The 13,825-nt window shown below is 33.5% G+C and overlaps 1 protein-coding gene across 1 annotated transcript in view; it reads left to right on the top strand.

Annotated features, from left to right (window-relative positions):
• The window catches only part of peng (Pumilio and CPL domain-containing protein penguin), a 28,924-nt gene extending 15,107 nt beyond the window's left edge, over positions 1 to 13,817 (top strand). Inside the window, exons 8-9 of the mRNA XM_089638402.1 lie at positions 12,828 to 13,045; positions 13,587 to 13,817. Coding sequence (XP_089494528.1) covers positions 12,828 to 13,045; positions 13,587 to 13,760 — 392 coding nt within the window. The 3' untranslated portion in view covers positions 13,761 to 13,817. The remainder of the gene's footprint in view (positions 1 to 12,827; positions 13,046 to 13,586) is intronic.
• The last annotated feature ends 8 nt before the right edge of the window (positions 13,818 to 13,825 follow it).

Genomic DNA, 13,825 nt, shown 5'->3' on the forward strand with positions numbered 1-13,825 from the left:
CCTCCTGAAGAGAACCTTCTTGGCTAGTGAGACTTGCCCGTAGATAATCTTGCCGGAATCTCTCAGATCATGATTTCTTCATATAACTTAAAGACCCAAAGTGGCCCACTGAAGAGGTATATATAACAGATGCACCAGCTGCAGAAAATACTTCTGCCCATACAAGGCAACTATAAGTAGGTCGATATGAAAATGATGCTCCATGTAGTTGAAGAACTTCTTTGACAATATCCAAATGCATGAGAGAATCCTTCTGCCCATTCAAGGCAACTATAAATAGGTCGATATGAAATGATGCTCCATTTAGTTGAAGATAATCTGGTGATGATGACCAACAGCTTGAAGTGAAGTTCTCTACAGCTAAAACTTCCTACCTTTATGGTTTATCCACAAGAATGAACTACTCAATAAAACATTGCTAATTATGTTTATGAAAATATAAGCATTATTATAAAGAAGCAAATCAAAAGGTTACCTATGAATGAACCCTATAAAACATTTGACCTCAACAAATGTGAAATGCAACACGCAAATGAACTAAAGTTATAAAACATCAAAATTAATGTTAATATTCAAGTTGTATAAACCTACCAAAAGTTAAAATATGTTGACCCAAAATAGAAAATATGTTACAAAATCACGGAAAAAATTCTAAAATAGAAGGAAAAACCCAGGTACACTAAACCTTTTTTTTTTTTTATTTTTTTTTTTTTTTCCAAGTATGAATAATAAGACCAGAAAACCAAACCGAAATATTATATCAACTCCCGAGATTATTCACAAATATTAATCCAAAATTAAATTTTAATTAGAAATTTTTATCATATTCAATATTTAAAATATTCAAAATCAATTGAAAAACTGTCAATCATTAGACACAGAACATATAAAGTTTCAAGAAAATTGTAAATTCAATACCAAAGGTATATAATAAAATGATAAAATTCAAAAATAAAGAATGATATTCTTTCTGAAGGAAAAAAAAAAGTTATTATCATTATGATAAATTTATAAATTATTATCATTATCTTGTCAAGCAATTATCCTAAAATAGGAGAAGTGCTTAAGAAGGTGAACACGAAAAACATGAAACATAAACATTGCTCTGATAATATCCCGAATGAACGTATATGTTCAAGACATCATAATTGTTGTATATTAACATACCAAACGGTATATATTTCAAAACAGAAAAAAGTATCCCAAAAACTTTATATTTAAAAATAAAATTATCAGAACAAAAGACCCCACGATTGTTGAACTAGATATATCCCAACATATCCATATAAATCCTCGAATGAGAAGGAAAACCGGAAAAACCCAGAACTCATATAGTCCTGAAATAAATTTCCAGAATAACGTATGCGTTATATAAAATACCCAAAACGTCTTATTGCTGAATAAAACTACTGTTGAACAAATATCACTTGAACAACCAATCCATATAAAACCTCATAATGAGATGGAAAACCCGGAAAATTCCTGGACATAACGCTATATACTTCAAAATACATATCTTATTTGCGGAGGACAAGAGACCTACCCTCATCATAGGAAATACATCTACGCCAAGGGTTCCTCTCTCTTCCTGCGGATGAGAAAGACTAGGAAACTACCTACATCCTACATCTAATCTCCACGATCAATTCCAAAAGAATTGTGCTGCGAACTCAGAGGCCCTAGAACTAAAGCATGGAACGCGAAAACAATTAAACAACGTGCTCAGAGGATTAGAAAACTAACATGTCACGCGTTAATATCGTCCCGCTGCAAGACAAGAATAAAAATAGTGAAATAATTTCCACCAAAATTAAAGACGAGGCTTAAAGTTGAAATCCGAAAAATAAGCCGTGAATTACCCCATGGACAATTACAATAACGACAAGACAAAACAAGACAACACAAAACATCCATTCGAAGTTCATATTCGTGTTCATATATGAACATCGAATGTGTGCTCTTTTTAAAAAATATCGCATCCCTCTTAACCGGAAAAGACAAATGCTCTTCTTTTTAAGTTTACGAAAAAGAAAAGTAAACAATATGTAACCGTTCTAAAAATGAAAAAAAAACGAAGTATTAGATGTATATGAACATCGATGACAGCTTCTATTTGTTCAGAAACCGACCAAAAACATCAAAACAACTTATAGTTGTATAATTCTCCATGAAAACCAACATGAAACAGTTGAAAGTATACTTGCAACTAAGAGAAAGAAAATTTGTGTTCCCGTAAAATAGTATCCAACTTATGCCAACAACTAGGCAGTATCAAAGTTCCATAAAAATCCAACAATAAAAAGTTGATAAAAGTTTAATAATTGCAAACTAAAGTGCCGAAGAAAATTATTAAATAGTTAAATATGTTAATATGAACTTAACAGCATCCGAGATAAACCGTAGAATAAATTTGTATACCGAAAGATTGTGTATAAAACATTACAACGATGAGTAGGTAATATATCTTGTCGTAAGAAATATTATTTAAAAAAACTAAGCAAGGTGTGTCATCTATAATAAAATAAATGTTGAATCCCAATTATGTAATTCTAAATGACAGAGTGTATTAATACAAGCAAACACTAATTGATAAAGTAAATTATTATCCAAGGTACTCATAGACTCGAACCAACTATAAAACATGATAATGAAAGTAAAAAAGTATAAATCCCGACGTATATGTACTTGTATGTAATTATAATAATGTCATTAGCGAATGCACCGCGAACCGAGAACTGTGTATATAATAATAATAATAATTCAATGAACTGAATCCCAACGCATTATAAAATTTACCTAAATGCTCGTAGAATAACGAAACCAACTGTAATCCGATTTACAATAAAAATCCCATAATAAGGTATGTACAACCAAACGACTGCTGTGAAACGAAATAATACTTTAGTAAAGGTTTGTCTTCAAAATAATTAATATAAATTGAATTTATAATTTATGAAAAAAAAAATTAAATCATTGAGAATTCAACCACTCCTGTTGAAATTGGAACGAAGGAAGAAAGTTATAATAGATTTCTTATCTTAGCAAAAAAATAAAATTTGCTGCTCAAACAAAGTTCTGTATAACCTTTTAAAAAAAATCCCTAGAGTAGGTAAGTTATAACAAAGCCATGATGACCCACCAATTCAATTTAAATATGCAACATATAAACCAATCATTTCTTGTATGAATTTAATAACCCTTCACGGAAGCCATACTAACAGAAAATGATAAATACGCAAAGTAGTGTAGAAAATAAAATTCCTTCTCAATAACAGCCAAATAATAAACCCAATTAACGACATCTATATTTGCAACAAGATGAGTTAACAAAAGTTTTAATTTCTGAATAAAATAAATTACATTAGATTCGTATAGCCTTTAAATTCCCACAGTAATTAATAAGATAACCCCAAAGAAAGCGCTATAACATAGAAATATAACCCCAAAAGTTAACTTAAATCTCCAAAAGTTTTAGAAAAATAATCCTCTTCAAATCAGCACCCAAAAATCAAAGTACATTATGATAACTATTCATAATAAAATAATATGCCGTCTCAAATGCAATGCGCTTTTGTAAATGAAACGCTATCAGATTATTAAAGCAAATTAACATGAATTTAAAAATAAACTGTTTTACAATTTAACCCCTCGAGACTAACCAACATATGTAATATGTAAATTACAGGTAATAACAGCACCTATCACTCGTAACACACATTAGGATAAAGGTTTCCAAATAACCCATGATTTAACCCCTCAAAACTATTCCTAAAAATATTATGCCTGTGAAAGATTTAAGATTTTAGTAATTGTTAAAAATTTGAAATTAACGCAATTGCAATCAAAATACGTGAGCCATGGTAAATTGAAAGGAACCGACAATAATTCAAAACGTTTAACCTAGAGCAAGATGCCAATAAATTCCCATTAAATAATTCATCAATCCAAGTTATTGATAGATTCCAAAGAAATTAACACAAACTATATACAAAACTTCAGTAAAAGCAATCAACAACTCAACCGAAAACTATAAAATAAAGTATTTAATATGACCTCTTATCCATGATGATAATGATAAACTGGACCTTGATTATTCCCATTGAATACTTGACGTCTCATATCCAACGGCAATGTGAAGGAACCCAGCAACGCTGAAAAGCATGATTAGACGCATTTAAATAATAAAGCAAAATTAAGGTTTAACTTCGAAATGCATGAAAGGAAAAAACATTCCCAAATAAAATTATAAATAATTTACTTCCATGAAACAAAATGAGGATTATTCCAAAACCCGAAAGAAGGATTCCCAAGGAAAGAAGTAGAAAAAAAAAAAAATTTCCCATGTTTATTTTTTTTTTTTATTAAATATTTCAAATATATTCTGATAAGAATATTAAGCAAAGTTGTAAGAAGTCAATTTAAGTTTACAAAAGATGTCCGTAAGATATAATAAACTTGAGTGGTTTATGAAGTTAAAAGTCATTTAGAAAATATGAAATATAGTAATCTCGAAACGAAAAAAAATTACATAACGTTTTGTGACATTAATCGCAATAATGTGATAAAATACGAAATTACAGTCAGGTAGTAATTATTTTATATTATAAGCCGAAATAAAATTTAATTGTATATTGTAGCAATCGAAACACCGTTATAATATTATGTTAATCTTAAGTCGCAAAAATAGAATTTATTAAAATGAAGCAAATATTGCATAAAAAATTAATGAAACACCGAAACCTGAAATAAATTATGGTAAGAAGTTGACATATAAATCCATATTAATATGTTACGATGAATCAAGTTTTTTCTTTTTTTTTTAAGAAATTAAATTTCATTTCAAAAGTAAAATAAAATCAAAGCAGGTATTCAGTAAATTATTAGAAAGCATTGAAGAAATATGCTGCAATAAAATAAAATATTGAACGCGTGAAAGCAAAAATTTTTGACAATAATTAGAATTTACAGAATCATAACAGAAGGTATGAAATAATATTCCCAAAATCGTAGAAGTTACTGGTGTCGCATGACAAAATTTTATGAACTTGTAACAATTGTAACATGAAGGTAAAACAATAATAGTTTTAAAACAACATTTTGAAAAATTTGTTGCACAATAACCTCAATCATACTAAGAAAGCAAATACCATTTACATCCAATAATTAATTCAATCAAACTTAAAACCCGTGCTTAAATCTGTAATAAAATATTAGTGACATCGACCCCCCGTCTCTCAATATAAAAATGTTGAGTAGCATAACATTCAAAAGCAAATTTTATTCCCGAGATGATTGCAACAAAATTGAACCCCAAAATTAGAAAACAATCCCATTTCAAATTACCAAAATGATAATTACAATAAGAGAGAATAAATCAATGTGAAATCAACTTACAAAATCTCGTAGCAATGTATTGTTCCAACCGGCCGCAATTAGAGTGAAATAGGCAGTAGGTATATTGGATTCCTACGATGGCACATAATAATAATACTCCGCCGGCCGTAATTCATCCAATAAATTAAGACAACCGCTATAATGCATAAATAAAATTATATAAAAACAATTACGATAATGGCAGTGATATGATGACAATTGCTCCAAGTTATCTTTTGAATAAATATAAGTTGAAGGGATATGAATTTAAAATTCAAAGTAAGACAAGGGAACACAAATATTTCAAAATGAGCTAAATAAAGTAGGTATTTAGCCGAATGGTGACATATTATTTACTACAACACAAAATTTGAGCCTCAATCTGAAACAAGCAGGATTAGAGCGTAATAAACTGAATAACAAAGACATGCTTACCAACACAAAACGAAACGGACGGGACCAAAGCACCCACACAAGAATCTCAATGTAGCAATAAAAAAAAATTTATACCCAGAAAAATGTGACATAAATTAACTAAGTTTACTATAGGTTTACCACGTTGTAGCGCCAAAAATGTACCGTAATTACTATTGACTAACTTGATGCGCCAAAATGTGGCGTAATAAATGGAATTCTTAGCTTAATGCTCGCTTACATGTGTGTGTATAATGTTGTGTAACATGTGTGAATAAATTAAGGAAATAACCAGAGCATGAGACATAATGAAAACTCTTATTAGTAAAATAAAGATTTATTCCTATAAACAAATAGATTAATAAATTAATAATCATGATTAAGATGGGTGAAGAATAATATTATATCTACAGGGTCGTGCCTTCCCTCGAAGAGACAAGGTCACGTAAATGAAGTTAATGTCACGTAATAATTATTTAAAAATGAAACTAAACTGAAAATATATTATGAGCGCCATCCTATTTTTTAGATAAACAGGAAAACTTGAAATAGCTAATTTAAGGATAAACCATGATTAAAGAATTAAACTACATTACGTAGGTTGAAGTAGATTCCTTGCGTGAGTACTCTGGGCCGGTTCCCCGAATCCATCTCGTAGTGTGTTGGTAATGTCGTCCTGCTGGCTGCCAGATTAAAACTGCCTACCTTTATGGTTTATCCGCAAGAATGAACTACTCAATAAAACATTGCTAATTATGTTTATGAAAATATAAGCATTATTATAAAGAAGCAAATCAAAAGGTTACCTATGAATGAACCCTATAAAACATTTGACCTCAACAAATGTGAAATGCAAACACGCAAATGAACTAAAGTTATAAAACATCAAAATTAATGTTAATATTCAAGTTGTATAAACCTACCAAAAGTTAAAATATGTTGACCCAAAATAGAAAATATGTTACAAAATCACGGAAAAAATTCTAAAATAGAAGGAAAAACCCAGGTACACAAAACCTTTTTTTTTTTTGCAAAGTATGAATAATAAGACCAGAAAACCAAACCGAAATATTATATCAACTCCCGAGATTATTCACAAATATTAATCCAAAATTAAATTTTAATTAAAAATTTTTATCATACTCAAAATTTAAAATATTCAAAATCAATTGAAAAAACTGTCAATCATTAGACACAGAACATATAAAGTTTCAAGAAAATTGTAAATTCAATACCAAAGGTATATAATAAAATGATAAAATTCAAAAATAAAGAATGATTTTTGATTTCTGAAGGAAAAAAAAGTTATAATCATTATGATAAATTTATAAATTATTATCATTATCTTGTCAAGCAATTATCCTAAAATAGGAGAAGTGCTTGCTCAGTCGGTAGAGCATGAGACTCTTAATCTCAGGGTCGTGGGTTCGTGCCCCACGTTGGGCGCCAAAAATGTACCGTTAATACTATTAACTATCTTGATGCGCCAAAATGTGGCGTAATAAATGTAATTCTTAGCTTAATGCTCGCTACATGTGTTTGTATAATATGTGTAACATGTGCGAATAAAATAAGGAAACAACCAGAGCATGAGACATAATGAAAACTCTTATTAGTAAGATAAAGATTTATTCCTATAAACAAATAGATTCATAAATTAATAATCATGATTAAGATGGGTGAAGAATAATATTATATCTACAGGGTCGTGCCTTCCCTCGAAGAGACAAGGTCACGTAAACGAAGTTATTGTCACGTAATAATTATTTAAAAATGAAACTAAACTGAAAATATATTATGAGCGCCATCCTATTTTTTAGATAAACAGGAAAACTTGAAATAGCTAATTTAAGGATAAACCATGATTAAAGAATTAAACTACATTACGTAGGTTGAAGTAGATTCCTTGCGTGAGTACTCTGGGCCGGTTCCCCGAATCCATCTCGTAGTGTGTTGGTAATGTCGTCCTGCTGGCTGCCAGATTAAAACTCTATCTTCTTTCCTTGAAATGCGTTACGCCACCTCGCGTCCGCCGTCCAAGGTCACGTGGGAGCATGGTAGTGATGTTCGTTCGCTCGAGGAAGTCAGCAGTGGAATCGTCACTGCTACAAAGTAAATATATAAAAATACACAAAAATAGTCAAATTCTGTTGTTCTGCCATGGCGAACTCCCTTCACCAACAAAATAGTCAGCAAACGATTCTCTGATTTTCATTGGTTGCACCCGGCGGTTACCATTGTCGGGTTCATCTGGAATATCTAATAACCCTGGGCAGGTTAGGGTATCATCAAAGTTAAACCCATCTCTTGTTCTTATAAAATTGTGTAAAACAACGCATGCTTTAATTATATAATTAGCGAAATCTACTTCTACGTTTATCGGCCGGTGAAAAATGTGCCATTTATTGGAAAGTATTCCGAAGGCACATTCAATATGTCTTCGTGCTCTACTTAAACGGTAATTAAACACCCTTTTCTTCACACTTAGGCATTTTCCAGGATAAGGTCTCATAACATGTTTAGATAAACCAAATGCCTCATCTCCTACAAAAACAAATGGAATTTTTTCATTTTGATTACTTCCTATAGCTACTGATGCAGGAATATTCAATGTATTTGATTGTATTTCTCGCCAAAGATGGGATTCTTGAAATATACCTGAGTCCGAATCCTTTCCATACGATCCAATGTCGACATAAGTAAAAAGATAGTTGCTGTCACAAGCTGCGAGTAAAACAATTGAACAATATTTTTTATAATTATAATACAGAGACCCTGAATTAGCGGGTTTAATTATCCTAACGTGTTTACCATCTAGTGCTCCTATACAATTTGGATAGTTGGCATTTCGCTTGAACCCCTCTGCGATTTTCCTAAACTTTTCTTCAGTTGGTAAAGGAATCCATTCAGATCTTAAATTCCAGATCAGTAGACAAGTGTGGTGCACAATTTTGGAAATTGTTGATAAGCCAATTCTGTAGGTGTAGAACATGTCCGAAAAGTAACACCCGACAGCCAAATATCTGAAACAAAAGAATTGATTGCGTCAAAACGCAGTATTTTGTTTAAACTTTGTATAAACATGTCTTAATTATAATTGTAAACAAAATTCAATATTTTTTAGGTGCTGAAATACAAAGAAAGTGGAAGAGTCTGAGAAATAGTTATTCAAGGGAACTAGCAAAACAAAAACAAAGTAAGTCAGGTGATGCAGCATCGAGCCGAAAAACTTATGTATATTTCGATATTCTAAGCTTTTTAAAACCTGCCATTCAGAAAAGTAGTACTGAATCAAGTTTGGAACCAGTTGACGAAGGAACTGATGAGCAGTCGACACAATTTCTTCAGGACGACGCTGCAACTAATCCTCAGGCAGGGACGTCTACAGATAAGCCCGAAAGCTCTTCTGCAGGAAGTAAAAGTAGAAAAAGGAAACAAAATGTGGTTGAGAGCGGGGATCAATTAGCAGCTCTCAACAAAACTTTGAGGGAGTCAATGAATTTACGTTTGCGGAAAGACGAGGAAGATGATGATAAATTATTTTTGCTCTCACTTCATGCCCATTTGAAATCTGTTCCAGAACATAAAAAAATTTTTGCTAAGTCTGATCTCCTTCAAGTTTTGGCAAAATATAACGCACCTAGTCCCCCCCCTCCCTCCCACACAAACACATTTTCCATCTTTTCCTATGAATTCACCTCCAAATTTTCATTATCCTGCAAGAGTGCCTCATCAATCGCAAGTTGCGCCTTTTGGTTATTCTAATGAAACTGGAAATATGGTTCACTACTCACAGACTGGTGATAACAGATCTCTTCAGTCTACATGTACACCCTCACCAATGACTGCTGAGTCTGATGATTCTATAATTTCCCTACTTAATTAATGCACAGTTTTCAATACTTATGTATCTAGTATTCTATTTGTTTATTATTTTATAAAAATATAAGTTTTTAAATTAAACAAGTATTTGTTTTTTTACTTACCGAATAGTCACAGCTAGTCTCTCTTTTCCAGGGATACATTTTCTCATATTTGTATCTTGAAATGTCAGCGGAATCCTTAATTTCTCATACAGTTCAAAAAATGATGAAATTGACATTCGAAAGTAATTGAAAATTTTTTTTTCGTCTTCCAATAGATCATTAAAAACAGTATGAAAAATCCCTTTTCCCTGTCTGCTGGATATAATTGGATGTACCCATAATTTTCTTTTACGTTTTATTTTCTTTTTTTTTAAACAATTTGAAATTATACATACAAGTGCAACCATCTCCTCTGGCTCAAGCATGTTGACTGACGAGTGAAGAATACAGATAAAAAGGATGGTTTTGGATGACGTCAGAGCCACAGCGTGTCCCTGCAGTGTCCCGCGGATTTGGGTGCCCAGTGGCTCAAGATTCTGAGTCCGGACACAGAATCCGGACACAGAGTGTCCCGTGTGAAGGAAGCCTTACTCATTACGCTTACATCAGCCTTGCACTCTTTGCGGACCTCCACATTCCTCACACGATCAAACATGGTTTTACCACACATACGCCTCAGGGATCTCATTTCAACAGCATTCAATCTACTTTCATCCTTTCTTTGCCAGTTCCATGCCTCACTTCCATACATCAGGGTAGGTACCAGCACTCCGTTGTGGACTGCTAACTTCGCTTCTTTGGACAATTTTTTGTTAGCGCCTACGGCGTTTAGTCCTCCATTAACGGCATTACCTGCATTTACCCTTCTTTCAATATCTCTGTCAGCCTTCCCATCTCTCGTAAACATACTTCCTAAATACACAAACTCATCCACCTGCTCCAAGTATTCCCCATTCACAATTATATTGCACACTGTTTTCGTACTCTCTCTTTCAAACACCATTACTTTAGACTTACTTACATTCATCATTAACTCATTCTTCATGCATACTTCGTTCATCCTAGACACGAGAGACTGTAGATCATCTATACTATTAGCAATCAGCACCGCATCATCAGCATACAACAGGCAACATACTTTCAAATTATTCAAATTCGCGCCCAATCCCACCTCTTTCAATTCTTGCATACAATTATCCATGTATAGATTGAATAACCACGGTGACATTACGCAGCCTTGTTTAACACCTTTTGTGATATCAAACCACCCCGTAAAACCACCGTTTACCCTAACACATGCAACGCTTCCCTCATACAGAGACGCAATTGCCTGAGTCAGATTCGTATTCACTCCATACTTGGACAACACCTTCCATAGCTTTTTCCTGTCGACTCGGTCGTATGCTTTTTGTAAATCTACAAAGGCACAGAAAAGTTTCTGGTTTTTTGCCAGAAACTTGAGCAGTAAAAAAGTGAGCATACGCAATGAGAAGATCTGGTCCATGCACCCCCTTCCACTCATAAAAGCACCTTGCACATCCCATATTTTATCCTTTGTTTCCTTTCTTACTCTTTCAATCAAAATTCTACCATACAGCTTGCCAACTGAAGTAAGCAGGCTAATAGCCCTATGATTCCCACATTCCATACGTGACCCTTTACCTTTGTATAATGGCATGATCACAGCCCTTCTCCAATCTAAAGGCGTGTAACCTTCCTTTAAACATTGATTAAAAAGATTGCACAACCATGTGAGAATTACACGGCTACCTCCTTTAAAATATACAGCAGCAATATTGTCAAACCCAACAGCCTTACCATTCTTCATACATTTAATCGAGCTTTCTATCTCATCCATGCTAATTTCGGTAACATTCACTCCATCGTCATTCATATCTGATTCGCCGCTGGAATCACTGTCACTCACTTCGCTTTCGAAGATTTCCTCGAAATAATTCATCCATCTCTCTTTTATTTTTTCCTCATTCGTCAACATTTTTCCATCTTTTGATTTTATCACTTTCATGCTTCCGTTTTCTGGGCCACTCCGGGACCTTTTGACTTCTTTCCAAAATAACTTAATGTTTTCTTGGAAATGGTTTGTCATTTTCATTCCTTCTTCCTCTTCCAGGCGTTTCTTTCGTTCTTTCACTCCAACTCTTACTTTTTCTTACATTCCTTATATACTTCTTTCGCTCGATACTTCTCTTCGCTGGAAGCACTGCCAGCCGCAATCAGACACAACCATGCTTTCTTCTTCTCTGAGACCAGTGCTTTAATCTCATCATCCCACCATGCATCACCTTTCTTCCTACCTTGCGTACTTATTCCACAAACCTCCCTAGCAGATTCATAAAGACACACTTTTATGTGGTTCCATGTTTCGTCTATGCTTAGACCATCCATTTCCTTCGCATTCAATCTTATCTCTGCACAATTCACATACTTACTTCTCACATCATCGTTTTGCAGTTTTTCTATTTTGACTCTTGTCGGAGTTGGTACTAATTGGCCAAATACTCTATAATATTAATAATACGTCCAACTTCAGTAAATTAGGTAATTCATTGTTTTTAACACATAATGTTTAATTATTGAAGACAAAATTATCGATTTCAATTTAATTTATTAGATAATATTCTAACCCTTTAGTTTTGGACAAAGGCATTTTAATGAAGAAATTAAAATTACATCTATTGCTAATGTTTATATTTTTACCCTCTTACTAATGGGCGTGTTTTAGATTTTGTACACCTGAGAAACATTAATTTACCCTACATTAAGGGTTGGTTATCAGTTGTTAAAGGTTTGAAGCGCGTTTATTAGTAAGGCACAAATTCTTAATTTGTATTGTTTACCTTTCATTCAAAATAAGTATAATGCATTGGTCACCATAAAACGGGTAGTTGCCTAGTATGGCAATTCAATATATGAATGCCTTGTAAATGTCTATTAAAAAAACAAAATAAAAAAGACATATCTATGTGTAACGCAAACTTTGGGCCACGTTATATACATTTTTTTCCGCAATTTTGTTAAAACAACCCTTAAAAATAAGCCCATCAGAGCTATATACGTTTATCATGTTATCGTTTTAAATATACCTACATCGAATTTGGCTATTCGATATAAGTTATTCAAAAAAATAAATAAAAAACATGTTGTGTTGTTTAGCGAGCGGTGAGCAGCTGAAGTTGGCCCTGGAGAGTGTGGCGCGTCACGTGAGCCGCGCCGACTGGACACTGAGCGAGGAGGAGGGCAAGGAGGTGAAGGGAGTCGAGCACGCCGGCGTACACATGTGCCTCAAGAAGCTGGCGCAGCGGGACAAGCTGAACATAGGCAAGGAGCCCACCCTCGGCGAGGCCCTGTGCGCAAATCTCACACCAGAAGTGGTCAGTATTCTTTCTTTAAGTTGAAGTATTGTATTTACAGTGGAGTTCTCACAGATGACTTGTATGAGTGCTGTAAGACCCTGGACAGAAAAGTAATCCCATTACGGTTTGCAGCGCAGCTATTGTAAAAGTAAAGTCCTCTACAGTTTGTAGCGCTGCCATTGTAGAACTTTTATGCGCAGGGTCTTTTTGCATTTATGCCGAATCCTTATCCTCACCGACCCATGGGATGACGGGCTAAGAGTAACCACAATTCTGCACATGCCACGATTTGAACACAAAATCTCTAATTCATAGTCGATCTTAAAAAATCTCTAATTAGTAGAATCACAGAGGTTGTCAACTGTCTTTGTAAACTAAATAACTGTTTGTACCATACTGGGTCGGAATCGGTAAGCAATCCACATAAACCGAAGAACCTGCGCAGAAAATTCCCACAATGGCTGCGCTGCAAACCTTAGCGAATTTTACTTTTCTGCACAGTGTCTTTGGTTTATGTCTTTAATTTCTCTGTTTCTAATTATGTAATAACTTGTTACAGGTGGAGTCTTGGATAACAACAAATCGCGGTTGTTTCTTGCTACTAATAATATTTGAGAACAATTCCGAAGATGTGCAGAAATCCCTGAAGACCCTGCTCCTGCCCCAAGCCAAGCTGCTGAAGAAGCAGACCACAGCCGGAGCCAAGATATTACTCTCCAAGATAAAGGCGTGAACATAACCTCACAATATACTGAAACTGTTATTACAATCTATGTTATACAAATAAAACAAAAGGAT

This window comes from Hesperophylax consimilis, chromosome 12 (assembly GCF_061612785.1).
Source record: "Hesperophylax consimilis isolate HC1 chromosome 12, BYU_Hcon_1.0, whole genome shotgun sequence".
NCBI lineage: Eukaryota > Metazoa > Arthropoda > Insecta > Trichoptera > Limnephilidae > Hesperophylax > Hesperophylax consimilis.